General features: G+C 39.4%; 1 protein-coding gene across 9 annotated transcripts in view; it reads left to right on the forward strand.

The window, feature by feature from the left end:
- Positions 1–1,910: 1,910 nt before the first annotated feature.
- Positions 1,911–19,696, forward strand: part of LOC121515728 (NLR family CARD domain-containing protein 3-like) — a 35,923-nt gene continuing 18,137 nt past the window's right edge. For 6 of the 9 annotated variants that reach the window (XM_041796663.1, XM_041796666.1, XM_041796667.1 and 3 more), the window contains exons 1-5: positions 1,911–1,991; positions 4,086–4,736; positions 11,647–11,876; positions 12,286–14,170; positions 14,879–15,049. In XM_041796663.1, coding sequence (XP_041652597.1) covers positions 11,663–11,876; positions 12,286–14,170; positions 14,879–15,049 — 2,270 coding nt within the window. In that variant the 5' untranslated portion in view covers positions 1,911–1,991; positions 4,086–4,736; positions 11,647–11,662. Of the gene's footprint in view, positions 1,996–2,127; positions 2,148–4,085; positions 4,737–11,646; positions 11,877–12,285; positions 14,171–14,878; positions 15,050–19,696 lie in introns of those variants that run through there. The other 3 variants (XR_005992388.1, XM_041796664.1, XM_041796665.1) reach the window with 3 other exon arrangements.

Raw genomic sequence — 19,696 nt, forward strand, 5'->3', positions numbered from 1 at the left:
ACTACACAAAAAGCTGCGGACGTGTGAGTTCTGAGGGAAATGTGTACTCATGTCTGACAGCAGATGCAGCAGCATGGTGAAGCAGTTTCAAACAATTATGCAGACTTAGCGGAGAATAACGAGTCTGCTAACCTAGGGCGTTATATCCGCGCTCCCCCTCCTGCCTGCCTCCTGCCCTCTGCCTCCCTCCCCGTGCGATGACAAGGTGAGAGAGATGCATGCATGCCAGGCACGCAGTTTTACCTGTTTCCACAAAAACTTCTCATCACTTTGATTCAAGATTTGAAATTCATGCCCAATCCTTTAATTTTTCTTTCCTCTGGTCATGCAAAATCATCTGCGTCAGGAGTCTGAGCGGCCACGCTCCGCAGCTGACACGTCGCTGCTCATAGCTCATAAGTCGTGGTGTGTTGGCTGTCAGTGAGAGGACAGAGCGCTCAGTCTGTGCTAACTTTTGATTAAAGATTAATGTATAAAACAATGCATTTTCTCTTCACTAATATCGTAGCTGCTGCTGTTTGGTTAACACGCTAAGACGTGTGTGAATGTAGCATACAGGTCTGATATGAGACACACGGACAGGAGTGTATGAGGGAGAGATGAGGGAGAATGACAGGAGCACACTGCATAAACTTTATGTGTATTGTTAGGGTAAAGACACAATTTGGTGACAGATTTTTTTGTTTTAATTACCATTTAACTCCATAATACTGATGTTATGATTACACTGTTAGAGAGGAAAGAGGGATTTATTCATTTACATCAGCTCTATAAACATCAGACCCCAGTGTGATTGTACAATATGGACCAGACTCTAACAGTGTTTAATGAATTTCTAATAATGTCACAAATATTTTCCTATTAATCTGCGTATCAGTAAGGGATGTCAAAAGTATGGCCCGTGGGCCGACTGTGGCCCTTGGTCCTTTTGAATTGACCTGCAAGAAATCCATCAAAAAGGCCCACATAAGAACATAAAACTTGTACTTTACTCTTTCTCTTAGTTTAACTAGCATTAACAATATTGAGGTTTGTACAATATGCTGATATTTACAAATTAAATTTAGCCCATATCAGTACCAATATAAAAATGCATAGACCTAACACTTCAGTCCTTGAAACACAGTTTAAGATGAACAAAGAAACATACTTCAGTCTGTAGAGCACATTTTAAATTTGAAGTAATAAGGATGAACACAGAAAAAGACTTCAGATGTTTGTTGGTCCTGCCTAAAGTAAAAAAAATGGATGATAAAAGGATTACAGCAGCAAATAGCAGCATGAATGGAGCTCATTTGCTCCTCTGTCTGATTTCCAAATCATATTGTTCTAATCATCTTCAACCACCAACACTTATAGAAAGTTAGTCAGCCTTCTGAAGTTTTCTCTTGTTTTGTGTCTGAATGTGGAGATGAACCATCAGCGTCTCTCTTCTCTGCTGCACCCCAAAATCCTTAACAATGATTGGCTGTTAGCTTTGTTAGACATTAATGTGGGGCTGTAATTTAGACTGTTTTTCAAGTACTTTCACTTGCTAAGCATATATTTTGTTTCCATGTTGGTAACCATGTAAGAAACATTTTATATATTGTGCTACACGTTTTAAATTTTTAAAGCCTGCCATGGACAGGTGTTGAAAATTAGCACTTTGCTATAAACACTTACAGCAGTGCATCTGGGACCTGTGTATGATTAAATATAATAAATATTTTTTATATATATATATATATATATATATATGCATGCCACATCTAAGTTTGAACTAACCCAGACATTGGAGAGACAACAAGTTAGAACACTTCAGACTCACTCCACACACTCTCACACACCAACACTTACCACACACCCACTCAGAGAGAGAGAGACTCAACTGTTTCCTGTATATGAAAGAGGAAAGAGCAACACTGACCCGGCAGTGTGGCTGAAACATAGGAACCAATGTTGATCTACAGTTTGAATCGACCGATCAGAGCAGAAAACTGAAGTCTTATGTAGGTGAGTGTAACTAAAATCACAGCAACAGTTGGAGATAAGAGCAGATGTTGGTCAGACCTTTAACAGTCAGTGCTGTGCTTTAAAATCAGTCAGTGAAATCTAAACTTTGTTTCTCAAACACGCTGGCAGCCAGTGAAGGTGAGCTGAAACAGGTAAGATGTGAAAAAGTCTGTTCATTCCAGTGAACCCTACAGACGGAGTTTGAAAAGAATTATCAGATGGATAGATATGAAGACATGAGAGCTCTGACAGCTTTGATTGACTATTTACTGCATGAGTCGTAGTTTCTGCCTGTTCCTGTTTAGCTTTGGGTGTTACTTCTGAGGAAACGTGCTTCCTCTTTCTACTTGTGTTCTTTTTTTGCAGTGGTTTTTACTCTTTGATATAAACTTGGCAAAAAAAAATTACATTTGTCTGTAAAAGATTATGTTGTTGTTACAATGCTTTTTGTCCATAAATCTGACATGGAAAGTTCTGGTTATTCCCCTTTTAAATGGAGCCACATTAGTAAGGAACATGCATTTGTGGGATGAGCAGCAAAGCTGAGTATGTCTACCAATGCCAAACAGTTTATTCTGCTGTTGACTCTTGTTTGGTGGATTGGACGATAACATTTTTTTCATGTAACAAACAGGACCCTGACTTACTTTTATTGTAAAGTGCATATCATGGCAGACCAGCATGGTTGGTTGGGCTCCGTGCTCACCCTGTCACTCATCAAATCTGCTTATTTTTCACCTCCCGCAAACAACAGCTCGATCAGTGTTTTATTGAAAAAGCAGCAAAGGCAAACATATGCCAAGAAGCAGAAATTTAAAGCAAACAATGGCAAGAAGCTAAGCCAAAAACTCCAGCATGAATTTAACCATCTCAGCCTGCGTTTCTACCTGCTGCTCACCTGTTCTGCATTACTCCTCATCCCAGTCATGATTGGAGCCCTGGTGCCTAGAATCTACTCAACAACAAACTAAAACCTTCAAGTTCCTGACAAATTCTACCTGAATCATTTTGGATATGGACACTGTACCATATATTTTTCAATTTTGAAATTCAGATCCGCGCCTATTCTGCGCATTAAAACAAACAAATCCGACCGCTCCAAAATGGACAATTACACACTACAATATACTTTGCACACTTAATTCATATTGCCATGGCTTTGCTAAAAACCTTGGTGTTATTTTGGACAGTGAGCTTAAACTTGATAGACAGATACGATCCACTGTAAAAACAAGCTTCTTCCAGTTACGGTTACTGGCAAAAGTGAAAAATTATCTCCCCAAAAAAGATCTAGAGAGGGCTATTCACTGTTTTGTAACGTCACGCCTGGACTACTGCAACTCCTTATTTCTTGGACTTAGCCAGTCAGCTCTGTGCCCTCTGTAGATGGTCCAGAACGCAGCTGCCCGCCTGCTGACTGGCAAGAAGCGGCGCGACCACATTACTCCTGTCCTTGCCTCTTTGCACTGGCTGCCAGTTAATTTTAGAGTTCATTTTAAAGTTTTATTAATTGTTTTAAGTGTTTGAATGGTCTGGCACCATCATACTTAGCAGAGTTGTTGAGGCCTCACTCGACTGCCAGGGCACTTAGGTCATCAAACCAGCTGCTCCTGGCAGTGCCTCGATCCAGGCTTTCCACGTGTTGGGACAGAGCCTTCGCGGTAGCAGCGTCTAAACTGTGGAACAGCCTACCTGTCCAGGTTAGAGCTGCACAGTCAACTGAGCACTTCAAAACTCTGCTAAAAACCCATCTTTTTTCTTTAGCGTTCAGTCCCAGCTAGACAAGTAACCTTGGCTTTTATCTTTTTATCTTTTATCCTTTATCTTTTATTCCCTGTCTTCTCTTTTACTCTGCCCTTATTGTTTTTATTCTTATTTTATTTTATTTTATTTTATTTTTATATATGCATTTTTAATATTTGGTTCTTTTTATTCCATTATTGTTTTTATTATCATGACTGTTTTTTAAGTGTATGCAAGCTTATATTGTACCCCTGTACAGCACTTTGGTCAATCGAGGTTGTTTTTAAACGTGCTCTATAAATAAACTTTGACTTGACTTGACTTTACTCTTCTCATCTTGCTTGCAGGGGATATACAGCTTAACCCAGGTCCACAGAACAGAGGCTCTACAACGCACTCTTACCATGGGCTGGAGCAAACAGATGTGGTGAGCTGTGCCGGGCGGACAGGTGTGGTCACCGCTGAATTTGTGCGTCACTCGCGGGATGAGCAGGTTGGATCTGGGCTGCCGGACCTGGTTGTGGTGGACTCTAGTAGGGCCCGGCTGGCTGAAGGGCTGCCATGTGTTGCCGGCGGTGGACCGGTGTCCTGTCTCTCACCTGACGGATGGGCTGAGTCAGCACTTCCCCGCCCGTCCACGCTAGATCTCACCGGGTTCTGTTTGTCTGGCGGCCTGACTGGTTTATCCACTAACGGAGTGGAGGATTGCCCCCTGAGCTGCCTGACGGGGCCAGAGCCTCCCAAGTCCATTGCACCACGGGTCGGCGTGGCTGAGCTGCCAGACGTGCAGACTTGTGGATGGCCTAGTGGTCCATTTTCAAGAGAACAGAACTTGGCTCATAGACCAGTCCACATTGCCATCCAGCGAGGAACGGATGCGCGGCCGAAAACTTAACCGTAAAGGATTGTTTGGAGTAAAAGCACCAGCACGTTGACGCACTGCGGCTCTCACTGCTGACAGCGTCAGTCACAAACTTCCTCAGAAAGGCTCCAATAAAGTAAGACCAAATCAAACACGCACTGAAACAGAGACAGCATTTATTTTTCCCAGACTGTCAATCACGCCAAAGTTGTGTGGGATCCAACTGTAAAACCAAAAGGTATTTTTGGAGGACATTTAAATATTAGAAGTCTTGTTCCCAAATGTAACGAAATAAGAGCTCTGTTAACTGGCTCCAATCTTGAGTTTCTATGTCTTAGTGAGACATGGCTGCATGACAGAATTTTAACAAGTATGATTGATGTCCCAGGATATAAATGTTTCAGAAAAGATAGAGCTGTTTGCAGAGGAGGGAGTGTGCTAATATTTATCAAGGATTAATTTAAGTGTAGAGAGGTTTTTCTGTGTGATAATACACATATTGAATGTCTATGTATAAATATATCTCTATCCCCACTTACGGAATTTAACATTCTTGTAGTGTATAACCCGTCCTCAAGTTGTGCTTCAAACTTTTACCAGAATTTAGAGATTCTGCTTACAGGCTTGAAGCCCAGTAGTGAGGTGGTCGTCCTTGGGGATTTCAACATTAACTGGCTGGACAAACATAACAGAAAAAAACTCAAAGACATTACTCAAAAGTTTAATTTTCATCAAATGATTTATGGACCCACTCGTCTGACTCAGACACAAATAGATTTGATATTTTCAAACAAACCTGATCATGTCACTAAAACATTCAATTTATAGAAGTTGGTGGAAAAATCTTCCCCAGGAGCTTTATTGCTAGATAAAGAATTGATGGAAGCAATGGTTTCATCTTTTGTTATGTCTTTGTCTAGTTCATGTTTCTCTGTTTGAGATAATACGGGTAGATCAACTTAGTTAAAAAAACTGTCTAATTCCTGTTTTGATGGTGATATTTCATTTCTATAAAGCTCTACATAAAATTCTTTGAATCTTTTATAAATGTCTTTAGGGTCTTTTGTTATTTTTTTGTCTGTTTTTATGGCTGGTATTAATCTGGAGTTTTTTTCTTTCTGGAGTCTGTGTGCTAACGTTTTACCTGTCTTTTCATCCATCTCATAGTTTTTGCATTTTAATTGATAAAGGTCAAATTTCAGTTTATTATTTGTCAGGGAGTTTAGTTCAGATTTAACAATAGTTAATTCTTGATATAGTGTGTCATTTTTAGGGGAGACCTTGTGTTTATTTTCTAGTTCTGTCAAGGTAGTTCTTAATTTTTCTGTTTGTTGGTTAGTCATTTTATTTTTATGAGAGGCATAGTTGATTACCCAGCCTCAGCAAATGGCTTTATATGCTTCCCATATTGTTCCAAATTGTAGTTCTGAATTGGTGCTTTCTTTTAAAAAGCCCTTTGTGTTTTGGATAATCGTTGTTTTGAAGTTTTTTCCACCAACTTCTATAAAACTTTTGTAGATCTTTTGGCTGATAAACTTCTCGCTGTTTATATAGAATCTAAACACTATAATAGTCTTCCACCCAATATGAACACATCAATTATTACTTTATTATGTAAGCCGAATAAAAACCCACTTGAATGTAGCAGCTATAGACCAATTCAATTGTTCAGTGTTGATAATAAGATTCTAGGCAAGGTTATTGCATCCAGGCTAGATAAAATCTTACCCAATTTGATACATAAAGACCAAATCGGTTTTGTTAAAAATAGACTAGTTAGTGACAATATGCGCAAATTGATACACACTTTTTATTATGCAAACAACCTGCCCAACCCTGCAATTGCTGTTTCTCTAGATGCTGAAAAAGCATTTGCTCGCATCAACTGGAAATACCTTTTCAGAGCCTTAGAAGAATTTGGACTAGGTCAAAATATAATCAAATATATATCAATGCTATATTGTAACCCAATAGCTATCTACAAATGGTTTGATATCAGAAGGTTTCCCTCTTGTTCAGAGTAACAAGGCAAGGCTGCCCTTTATCACCCCTGCTCTTTATCCTCTCCTTGGAGCCATTAGCCTGTCAGATTCGCTCTAAGGAGGACATCAAGGGTATACCTGTGGAAAATCTCGATATTAAACTCTTTTTATATGCAGATGATATTTTACTGACATTACAAAATCCTGAATCTTCCCTCATTCAAACAATAGATCTAACAAAAAACTTCAGCCGTTTTTCAGGCTACAAAATTAACAGTGGGAAATCTGAAGCCATGCCTTTGAATAAACATTGTCTCCAAGAAAGCTTTAAAAAACTACCTTTTAAATGGTCACCTGACAGCATGGAGTATTTAGGCATCATTTTAAGTCAAGACATTGCAAATGTAGTTCCTATGAACTGGAATGCTATAGTAAGAGACGTCTCTGAGGATCTGAAAAGATGGAAATACTTTCCACTGTCCCTTTGGGGTAAAATAGACACCTTAAAAATGAATGTCCTACCACGGTTAATTTATGTAATCAGTGCCCTTCCACTCCCCTTTAAGAAGACTTATTTAAGAAGATTAACTCACTGTTTTCTTCTTTTATTTGGAGTGGTAAAAGAGCAAGAATGTCTATTAACAGACTATTTCTTAGCAGAGAAAAAGGAGGTTTAGGCCTTCCAAATTTAGAAAAATATTATATTGCTATAAATGCAAGATATCCTTTAAAATGGGCATATAATTATCACACAGAATTAACATCCTGGGAAGACAAAGGAACAAGAATAATAATGATGTCAAGCGAATCTAGAATATCAATTAAATTGTTGTGGTTTAATCCAAAAACCTTTAGAAAAATACACAATCCAGTTATTTGGTTCTCCTGTGAAGTGACAAAACTTTTGCACAAATACTTAAACTTCAATGGTCACAACTTCCCCAATTCCCCACTTGGAATAACAGCACCGTCATGATAAAAAACGGACCACTAGAAAACAAAGAATGGGACCAAAAGGGGATCGCATCTTTTTACAGAAGAGGCTATGATATCCTTTGAACAACTAAAGTGCAAATTTAATCTGACAAACAAAGACTTCTGGCTTTATTTACAAATCAGATCACTGCTCTCAGAATTTCTTGGAAAACGTATTAAACGCCCTGAAACAACTGATATAGAAAATAAACTAATGGCAATAATGAAAAATAAAATAAAAATAAAAGACATATAAGTAGTTAAATTTACAAAAGTTTGAATTATGTTAGCAATTGTGTTAATACTCCCCTAGAAAAGAGAGCCTGGATGCCAATATCTGGACATCAGTTTGGCAGAAAATGCACAAAATATCTAACTCTGCACGGAACAAAACGATAAACTTTAAATTTATTAACAGAACTTACTTTACATCTCGAAAACTGAAGCTTATGCATCTGAACAGCACTGACCTTTGATGGCACTGTAACAAAGAGAAAGGCACATACCTCCACATGATTTGGAAATGCTCCAGAATGCAACTTTTTTGGAAGCAAATTTTGCTATGCCTATCTAGAATTATTCAAGAGAACATCCCTTTAGATCCCAAGTTATGTATTCTGAACTACATGGATGTCAAAAACTGGCCTAACTTTAAGAAAAAGATTCTATCTGTGGGGTTTATGAGCATTAAAAGAATTATTGCCATGAACTGGAAAATTACTGATAACATCCATCAGAGATCCTGGCTTCAAACCTTTGAAACTTTACTAGGTTTAGAGCAAATGTCTAACTGTATTTATACTTTGACTGATAACACATGGAATCTGATCAACTCGCAGGTCTTCAGTAACATTAGCTGTCCCGAATGAAAAACAAACGTATAGACAACTATGATGACTCAGTGTCAAATATTTAAATGTACATTATTTCTCCCCCTTCAATGTTATTCTAGATCATACATTCATTACTACTTTTGTGTCCACTGTTAAGGGGTTCCTATACTTAGTTATTCACTTATTTTTATTTATTTTTCCTTTTCAACCTTTAACAGAGATGGTGCAGTCAACCAAAATTAATTACATTTAACTATAGGCTATCTGATGAATATATTCTAATTTATTCCGTTTATAATCTAAGAATCTCTCTGCAGACAGATCTCTTGCATTTCTTACTTTTTAGAATAGCTGTTTACAGGATATATGTAGATAGTTAAATATAGTGGAAGACCAGATTTTTCCTCTTGCTTCTCACTAAGACTTCCTTATTTCCTTATTTAGACTTTTTGAAAATGATGAACTTGCTGAAAGCACAAATGATTGTCATTATTATTTCTTTTCTTCTTCGTTTCTTTCAAATTCCGTTTTCTTCTCTATTAACCTGGGAGGACATAGCTATACTCCCTGTGTCCTCTCTTGTAGGATGTTATATGTTGTAATGTATTCAACCATCTCCATTTCCTCCCCTCTCGTGCAACATTTATGTTAATGCCCCAAAATGATTTAAGTTGTTATCAATTGTAAACCCTGAGCATCAAATGAAATAACAAAAAAAAAAAAAAAAAAATTAAAAAATATATATACAATTTAGTCTGTGGCCTGTCTGATCATAACATGGTACCAATTGCAAGAAAACTTACCAAGAAACATCTGATTGGCTACTTTAATAACAATCATAAGCAAGTTAAATTTGAAATCCCCTGAAAGGACCTGAGTGAGTTTGAACATGAATTTATGAGCTACAACTGGGATGAGGTTTTACAACGTGACAAGGCAAATGAGTGCTGCAACAAAATGATATCCAGCATTGGTTGCATTGTTGACAAATTTATGAAACAACATAAAAGGTCACCGAGAAAAATCCAGCTCCCGTGGATAAACAACATTGTGCGTCAACTAATGAAGAAAAGAGATTATGCCCTTAAAACCTTCCTCAAAACTAAACTTATCACTGATTTACAGTTATTCAAAGGACTGAGGAATCAGGTAGTCAAAGAACTTTGCACTCTGAAAGCAAATTACTACATTCAAGTCTTATCTGAAGCTAAAGGTAATGGTAAGATAATCTGAAAACAACTAAATAGTCTCATTAAACTAAAGGCTACCACTTCTTTCAACAAATATGAACTGAAAATAGGAGAAAAATCATCTCTGACCAGGCAAAAGTTGCCAATAAATTCAATGATTTCTTTATCCAGTCTGTTAAAGATCTTGCCATGAATTTCTCTCAGATAAACTGTAATCTGAGTAGTACAGTGTTTAATGATGATGATGTCAACTCATTTCAGCTCAAGGAAGTTGACCAATTAACGGTTTTAAAAGCAATTAATAATTTAAAGTCCACCTTCTCTAAGGATATATATAACCTGGACACATCATTTCTAAAAAACTATGGTAATATTTTGGTTCAGCCTCCTACTCACCTTATCAATGTTTCTATCAAAACTGGCTTATTCCCTGATGGATGGAAAAATGCTTTTGTCAAACCAATTTTAAGATCTGGGAATGCTGAAGAGATGAGTAACTACAGACCAATTAGTCTTCTTCCAGTCATGTCAAAAGTGCTAGAGAAGATAGTCTCTGATCAACTACTACACTGTTTAGAGACAAATCATTATTTACATCCTCTCCAGTTTGGTTTTAGACATTATCACTCAACAGAGTTAGCTACTTGTTTGTTATTGGAAAATATTAAACAGTCTCTGGATAAAGGAAATGTAGTAGGTGCAGTGTTCCTGGATTTAAAGAAAGCATTCGACACTGCGAACCATGACATTTTAATTTCTAAATTGTCCTTGTTTGATTTTTCTAAAAGGTCTCTTTCATGGTTCAACTCATATTTAAAAGGTCGTCAACAATGTGTTGTGATTAATAACACAGAGTCTGTTTTTTACAAAACTGAAACAGGAATCCCACAAGGAAGTGTCTTAGGTCCTATCCTTTTCAGTTTGTATATTAACGACTTGCCAAACGTCTGTCCGGATGTCGGTCTTCAGATGTATGCGGATGACACAGTTATCTATGAGTCCGGTAAAACCTGTGGTGCCGCTGCTGATGAATTAACTAAAAACTTACAAAAAATAACAAATTGGCTAGGCACCTCTTGTTTGACATTAAATACAAAGAAAACACAGTCCATCTGTTTTTCCATCAAAAAGTTGCCTGATACAGAAACACTGAATGTTGAAATCAGAGGTGAGCAAATTGAACAGGTAACAGACGTGAAGTATCTGGGGATTATTTTAGACTCTCAGTTGAATTTTAAAAGCCAAGTTAAAAAGATTTGCCAAACCATTAGAGCTAATCTCTGTTGTTTTAGAGTGATAAGAAACTGCTTGACGAGTAATTGTGCTTTTATGTTTTTAAATTCGATGGTACTATCACACCTTTCTTATGGTTTAACAGCCTGGTCCCAAACAAATCAGTCAGTGATCAAACCCTTAGAGTGTCTCTAAAACCAAGCTCTGAAAATCCTGGATAAAAAACAAATTAGACACCATCACTGCCATGTTTTAAACAAATACAAGATCTTACATTTTAGTAATTTTATTAATTTCCACAGTGTAAAGTTTGTGTTAAAATGCTTAAATGGACTTGACCCTCCACCTTTCTGCACATATATAAGGAGACTACAGAGCTGCAGTAGATCCACCAGAGCAGCATCAAATGCAAACTGTATCATTTCATTTCGCAAAACATCATTTGCACAGACTGCATTCGCTTTGAAAGGAGTGAAATTCTGGAATTCTTTACCTGAACACCTGAGATGTATCACAGAGTTCACCACCTTTAAGAGAGCTACCAAATCCTGGTTATTTCAGCAACAGAGCTGCTCTCATGTTTGATTTTCTGTAACATTGTCACTGTTTAATGTGTTTTTTACTGTCTCCATTGTACCCTGTCATTTTTTTCCCTTTTTAATCAACTGTTTTAGCTTTTTTATTCTTACAACAGCCCTTCTAGAAAAGCCCTGTAGCATTCGCTACAAACACTATGCTACTTGCATGGGAAGCCTGTTCTCAGTTGTCTGTGTTTATTGTGTCTGTCCCTATTAAATAAACTTTAAATAAATACTATACATATGTCTTTCCAGAGGGAGGAAGAGTCACATGATGGAGGGCCAGCTGTCCTGCTGTGCTGCGTGTCAGGACGTCCTGAAGGATCCAGTCTCTACCAGCTGTGGACACTGCTTCTGCAGAGAGTGTATCACCTCATACTGGGACCAGTGTGGTTCATCAGGAGACTCTTCCTGTCCCCAGTGTGGAGAAAGCTCCGAGAGAGGACATGGACTGGAGACGGCCGGTCAGACCAGCGCTGAACAAAGTAAGGCTGAACACCTGTCACTGTTGTGTCATTAAACAAATATTGTTACATCCAAGATCCAAAGACATTTAACTCCATGTTTGATTTGATTTTTCTGCTGTGGATCATTCCAGTCCTGTTAACTGTCCTGTTCTAGTCTCTGAGAAAGTGAAGTGATATGATTTATGCTGGATGGTTTTGTTTATATGATATTGTCATTTCTCTTTTTCTGACTCAGTCAGAATTATTCCTGTCCTTCTTAGCAAAAACCCTCTGAGACAGGGGGTAGAGGGTAGCAACAAAAATGGCTGATATTTGTCATCTTCACTCTGAAGATAATGTTGTTAATCTTTTGTTCTTTTGATCTTGTCATTGACCATAACAGCCAGATAACATTTCTTTGTTTTGGGACACTTCTTTCTCTTTTCAGTGAGAGGTGGTCTTCAGGAGGTTTTAGATGAACATAAGATCAGTCTGAGGAGGAGATGTGAACGTGTGACTGAAGGAACTGGTGAAGCAGGAAGTAGAACTCTCCTCAACAGGATCTACACTGAGCTCTACATCACAGAGGGACAGAGTGAAGAGGTCAACAGCCAACATGAGGTCAGACAGCTTGAGACAGCTTCCAAGAGAGAGATCATCCATGAAACACCAATCAAGTACCATGAGATCTTTAAAGCCCTCCCTGACCAACAGAAACCCATCAGAGTGATTCTGACTAACGGTGTCGCTGGTGTTGGGAAAACCTTCACGGTGCAGAAGTTCACTCTGGACTGGGCAGAGGGCTTGGAAAACCAGGACATCAGTCTGCTGGTTCTGCTTTCATTCAGAGAGCTGAACTTGATCAGAGATGAGCGCTACAGTCTTCTGGAGCTGCTCCGTGTTTTCCATCCAACATTCCAGAAGGTCAGAGCAGAGACGCTGGCTGTCTGTAAACTTTTGTTCATCTTTGACGGCCTGGATGAAAGCAGACTGTCGTTGGATTTCAGCATCAGTGAGGTTGTTCATGATGTCACACAGAAGTCATCAGTTAATGTGCTGTTAATAAACCTCATCAAGGGGAATCTGCTTCCCTCAGCTCTCATCTGGATAACTTCTCGACCTGCAGCAGCCAATCAGATCCCTCCTTCACGTGTGGACAGGCTGACAGAAGTCCGAGGCTTCACTGACACCCAGAAGGAGGAGTACTTTAGGAGGAGGTTCAGTGATGAAGATCTGTCCAGCACAATCATCTCCCACATCAAGACATCCAGGAGCCTCCACATCATGTGTCTGATCCCAGTCTTCTGCTGGATCACTGCTACAGTTCTGGAGAACATGATGAGCACGGAGCAGAGAGGAGAGCTGCCCAAGACCCTGACTGACATGTACTCACACTTCCTGTTGGTTCAGACCAAGAGGAAGAGGCAGAAGTATGATGGGGGACATGAGAGCAGTCCACAGGAGCTGATGGAGGCTGAGAGAGAAGTTCTTCTGAAGCTGGGGAGGCTGGCGTTTGAACATCTGGAGAACGGAAACATCATGTTCTATGAAGAAGACCTGGAGCGCTGTGGTCTGGATGTCACAGAGGCCTCAGTGTTCTCAGGAGTTTGCACAGAGATCTTCAAAAGAGAGAGTGTGATCTTCCAGAAAACGGTTTACTGCTTTGTTCATCTGAGCATTCAGGAGTTTCTGGCTGCAGTCTACATGCTCCACTGTTTCACCAACAGGAACACAACAGTACTGGAGGGTTTCCTGGAGACAGGAAACAGTGATTATGATGATGACTGGAGGTTTGATGATGATTATAATGACTGGATATTATATGATGTTTATGATAACCAGATCAGGATTCCCTCTGAACGTGATGACACTTTGGAAGACTTCCTGCGTAGAGCCATGGAGAGATCTCTGAGGAGTGAAAATGGCCACCTGGACCTGTTTGTTCGTTTCCTCCATGGACTGTGTCTGGAGTCAAACCAGAGACTCTTAGGAGGTCTGCTGGGTCAGATAGACAACAGTCCAGAAACAATCCAACGAATCATTGACAACCTGAAGAAGATGAACAGTATTTATATCTCCCCTGACAGAAGCATCAACATCTTCCACTGTCTGATGGAGATGAATGATCTCTCAGTATATCAGGAGATCCAAGAGTTCCTGAAGTCAGAGGACAGATCAGAGCAGATACTCTCTGACATCCATTGCTCTGCTCTGGCCTACATGCTGCAGATGTCAGAGGAGGTTTTGGATGAGTTGGACCTGGAGAAGTACAACACAACAACAGAGGGAAAACGGCGACTGATTCCAGCTGTGAGGAACTGCAGGAAGGCTAAGTAATTGTAGATATGATGAGTTACATAAATCGGTTCTAAATGCTAGTTAGTTCTTGTACTGACATGGTGATACAGTTATTAATTTTCTCTAAATTCTGTTGTTTCACATCATGTATCTAGCCGTGTGCCCTGAATACAAACCAATGTTTAGATTTGTATAGTTGTCCAGTTCCAGAATTAGCTGACTATTTCCAACACTGACTGGGGTAGGTGATTGCTTTTTGCCCTGAGAGGGGAGGTTTCAGTAGAAATGACCAGAAGTCCCCTCCCCCGCCCCCATCACCTTCATTAAGACTGAGACCTCATATCTGAGGTCTCCCCCTTTTAACACCAAACAGAAGTTCCCACATGACTCAACCAGTACATCTAGATTAAATGTTGAGCTTATTTTGTTATTCACTTGCAGCAACTTCTTTCTTATGAATGGCAGCCTGACAGCAGTGACTTTTTGAGATGGTTCTCTAATCCAGAGACAGATATCTAAATAGAGGGGAATGGAAATTTAGCTAACAGACTCAAACTTGAAGATTTGCAGCTGTTCTAAAACATGATGAGAGCAAAAAGTTTTGTCTTAAACAATGACACAAATTCCATGAAAGTGTAATTCAAATGTAACCCAGCAAGTCACAGCAATTCATTGTCAAATAATTCACATAAATATCATGTGTCCTTTTTTCACGACTATTTTTGCAATATATGTCACTACAGAATTTATGTCAACTATCTCTCAGAGGCTCACTGGGAAGTCATAACCTCAGCTCTGAAGACCAACCCCTCCCATCTGAGAGAGCTGGAGCTGAGGTCCAAGCATTCTGACGTAGGTGTGATGCTCCTGTGTTCTGGCCTGGAGAGTCCGAACTGTCGTCTAGAGATTCTGAGGTCAGATTACTCACTGTAGCTTATGAACCTGTACATGAAACATTTACACTGTCACATTCATTTACAGAATTTTCTGTCATGTTCATCCACATCCTTCAAATGATGCATGCTGATTAGTATTTCTCATTATAGCATTAAAACTTAAAAAATAATAATGATTTAGCTCAGGACATATCTGTCCTTGCAAATATTTTGATAGTTTGCTAAACGACTAACAGGGATTGCTACTTCAATGCTATAATCATTGATAGTAAACTAAAATTTGTCTTTTTAAGGGTACAGTCTTTTTCATAATATGAATTAACAACACTGGTCTATTGTAGTAGTCCACATCAGAGAGTACGGTCCAGACCTGCCCTCTTTGTAAGGTGTCTTGAGATAACTGTGCGCCAGAGATAGCTGTTCTTCCCTGGCCTCAGCTCTGGAGTCCACTATACAGCTTCATCTAAATTAAAATTAAAATATCATCAGATAATGGATTTATTTCAGTAATTCAATTCAAAAAGGTAAACTAATTTATTATTTAGATCCATTAAATATAGACTGATATATTTTAAATGTTTATTTCTCTTAATTTTGATGATTATTGCATACAGCTACTGAAAAACCACAATTCACCATCATAGAAAATCAGAATATTACAAAAAAACAATAAAACTTGTTTTTAACACAGACATATTAGACTACTGAATAATATGAACATGTTCAGCACTCAATGCTTGGTCTGGGCTCCTTTTACATTAATTTTTACAGCACTGCAGTGTGGCATAGAGGCGATCAGTCTGTGGCACTGCTGAGGTCTTATAAAGCCGAGGCTGGCCTGGGGAGCCTTCATATCTTCTGCATTGTTGGGTCTGGAGTCTCTCATCTTCATCTTCGCAAAACCCCAGAGATTTCTATGGGGGGTCAGGTTAGGCCAGTTTCCTGGCCAATCAAGCACAGGGATACCAGGGTCCTAAAACCAGGTGTTGGTACTTTTGGCAGTGTGGACAGGTGCCAAGTCCTGCTGGAAAATGAAATCAGCATCTCCATAAAGCTGATCAGAAGAGGGAAGCATGAGGGGCTCTAAAACTTCCCGGTAGATGGCTGTGCTGACCTTTGACCTGACAAAACACAGTGGACCAACAGCAGCAGATGGCATGGTTCCCCAAACCACCATTGACTGTGGAAACTTCACACTGAACCTCAAGACACTTGAATTCTGGCCTTCTCCTCTCTTCCTCTAGACCCTGGGACCTTGATTTATAAATGAAAAGCTACATTTTCTTTCATCTGAAAAGAGGATTTGGACCACTGAGCAACAGTCCAGTCCTTTTTGTCCTTAGCCCAGGTCAGAGACCTCTAATGTCTCTTGTTCAAGAGTGGAACCCTTACCCTAACCCAAATTCTTGAATGGGCTTCAATTCACAATCGTCTCAAGGCTGCGGTTATCCCTGCTGCTATTGCTCCTTGTTTTTTTTAACCACTTTTCTTTCTTCTATTCAACTTTCCATTAACGTGCTTAAATACAGCACTCTGTGAACAGCCAGCTTCTGTAGCAATGACCTTCTGTGGCTTACCCTCCTTGTGGAGGGTGTCAATGACTGTCTTCTGGACATCTGTCCAGTCTGCAGTCTTCCCCATGATTGTGTAGCCTACTGACCCGGACTGAGAGACCATTTAAAGGCTCAGGAAACCTTTGCAGGTGTTTGGAGTTCGTTAGCCGATTAGGGTGTGACGCCATGAGTCTTAAATATTGAACTTTTTCACAATATTCTAATTTTCTGAGACACTGACTTTTTGGGTTTTTGGGTTAGCTGTAAGCCATAATCATCAATATTTCAAGAGATAAACACTTGAAATATATCAGTCTATGTAATTCATCTATGTGATGATATATGAGTTTACCTTTGTGAATTGAATTACTGAAATATATCGACTTTTTCATAATATTCTATTTTACTGAGATGGACCTGTATTTCTGCTCCCCGTCTTTCATTACAATTATCAGTGTGTTTCAATCAAAGTATCAGATGACTTTGCTCTCCTCTAAAGTGGGAGGGTCCTAGTGATGTTGTTGTGACTTTCTGGGTATTTAACATGTAATTAATTACCCTTAAAGGCACGAGTAAATTGTATTTGAATAGTTATATTAATAGTTTTTTTTTTTTATTACATTTTGTAACACTAGATTACTGAAAAAATAAAAACACATGACATCTCCCCTCTCACCCCTGCAAAAAATGGATTCTTCCAATTAAAGTAGCACCTGTGATTGTTTGACCAATTGGATTTTGGTCAGACATGAGATCATCGACCAATTAATCGATCAATCAACTTGAGGCTGTCAGCCCTAGACCTTTCCAAGAAGAGTAAAATACTGTTTCTACAACAAAACACACTCAACCAGTACAGAATCAAAGTCAGTGATCAGTTTTTAAAATAAGAATCTGCATTTCTAATTTTGATTAAAACCAGTACAGTGAAGGTGGAATTTAATGTTCATAATCAGACTGTAAATTGAAACAAATGTTTAACCCTTGCTCCCTTGTAATTTTTAGCTCCATCTGTCCTTGTTTGTCCATATTCTGGACATACACAAAACTGTTAATAAACAAATAATTTTTCAATGTTTTTTTTTTTACTTTGACTGCTTCAAATCTCTTCAACAACTTCAACAACAGTTATTGTACACCCTGTCACTGTTATTTTTTATGGTTAAAAAACACACACACAAAAACACCATATTTCCCATTTAAATGATCTAGATAAAAAAATGGTAAATACAGTCTTGGCCATGTTGATGAGTAGTAGTAAAATTGAATTAGATGCGTTGAAATTTTTTTTTGTAGTGCCAAATTCCATATTTTAGCTCCATCTGTCCTTGTTTGTCCATATTCTGGACGTACAGAAAACTGTTAATAAAATACTCATTTTTCAACATTTTTTTAAAACTTTCATTGATACTAAGTATTGATTGAAAAATTTCTCTTAAGTGAAGTTGTAGGAGGCTCTCAAAAGAGCCTTTTTGTCTGTGTGTGAGCGCCGGTGTGTGCGTTAAGGTGCACAGGCGCTGCAGACTGACCCTGCATGGCTGGAGCAAAAGGAATTTTTTCAAATTAAGCAGGTGGTCACCAGTCGCCCCTGCAGGCCCCACACTGCTTCTTTTTCCTTTTAGTTTTGCCTCCTTCCTGATGGCCCTCCGATGCTGCAAACTCTGTCTGGATGTTGGTGGCAAATGCCACAGCTGCACCGGTGTTGGGAAGGTGTGGCCGTTGTGCGTTTTGCGGCTGAATCAATTCAAGGCCCAGATCCTCCAAAAAGAGTCGCCTCTTGTGGGTTCTTCCCTGGTTCCATGTGGGGTTTGTCAATATCCACAGGATGAAAGCATTGATGCCGGACAGATCCAGGATGATGTGAAACAATGCCATCGGCCACCGGCGTGTGGAGTGCCTGCAGGTGTATGTGCAGGCAAGTTTGTCAAGGTTGTCCACCCCGCCCTTGCAGCGGTTGTAATCTATGATCATGGTCAGCTTCTTCTTAGGACCTCAAGACACCTCTGGCTCTCTGTGCTTAGTGCTAAGGAGCAGCACATTCTTCCTCCGTGGGGTGAGATAGGACACGGCGGTGTGGTCCTCGTGAAGGCAAGATTGATATCTTGCTTGCCCTCTGTCGGGTGCGAAGGGGTTCTTGAGGGAGCTCTGGTTTGTTGGTGCATATCGCGCCAAGGAGAGCCACCTTGCGCTGCAGTAGCTCCTCACCAAGGGCTCCTTCCTTCTCCTCCGAGGATGACCGCGTCACCTGTTACATCGCCTCTTCTAGGCTGAACCTCTTCATTGGAAAATACGCTTTTTGAAAGGAATTAGCTCTTTTGAATAGGAATTAGCTCTTTTGCAAGATGGAATGACAAGTCCTCTTCCCGTACAGGTATTTATGGTACCAGCAAGAATCTTTGTTTATAAACAAGCTGTTCAGAGTTGTTAGATGATGTTTTAAGTTTACCTGCAGCGGCACCTTCCAAGTTTTTCTCTCTTTCCACTCAAAAAGATGAGGACACATTTGCATTTATAAGGCAATGATTTCTTTTTTTTTGAGAGCAGCACACAATAGTTATTTCAATTGAACCAGCCACTGATATAGGCTACATGAACTGTGACTGTGACATGTTTGAGTTGCCAATCTGGCTCATTATCAAAGGACTATATTTCCCAGCTCCAAAATGGCGTAGTCCGGGAAATGACGTCTCCTCCATGGGTGAAAGATCATGCTGCAGACTTACCTCCTGTGCGCTGAGCCTTGTAGTGGAGAAAAACTGATGTCTGCACGAACAAAAGAAAATATACCATTTTGAAAGAGTTATTGGTGGACCAGAGACCCAAAATGTGCTGTGATGTGTTAGATTTCATAAACAGATGTCAGTGAGCCTGTATTAGATGACAAAATTACATAAGACTTGGATTCATTGAGATAGCATCCATGCTAAACAGATGAGTCTATTGGAGCGAAAAAAAACCGCCAGTTTCACCATCCTTTTCTTGAGCCTACTCCTCTACCAAATCATATGCGAGTGAATGCATTTGTTCACGTTAAGTTGATTTTATATACAGACATATAAAATCAGAGGAAATATGTAGGATATGAATCACGAATATGCGCATTTCCACCTCT

This window comes from Cheilinus undulatus, linkage group 9 (genome assembly GCF_018320785.1).
Source record: "Cheilinus undulatus linkage group 9, ASM1832078v1, whole genome shotgun sequence".
In the NCBI taxonomy this organism is placed as follows: domain Eukaryota; kingdom Metazoa; phylum Chordata; class Actinopteri; order Labriformes; family Labridae; genus Cheilinus; species Cheilinus undulatus.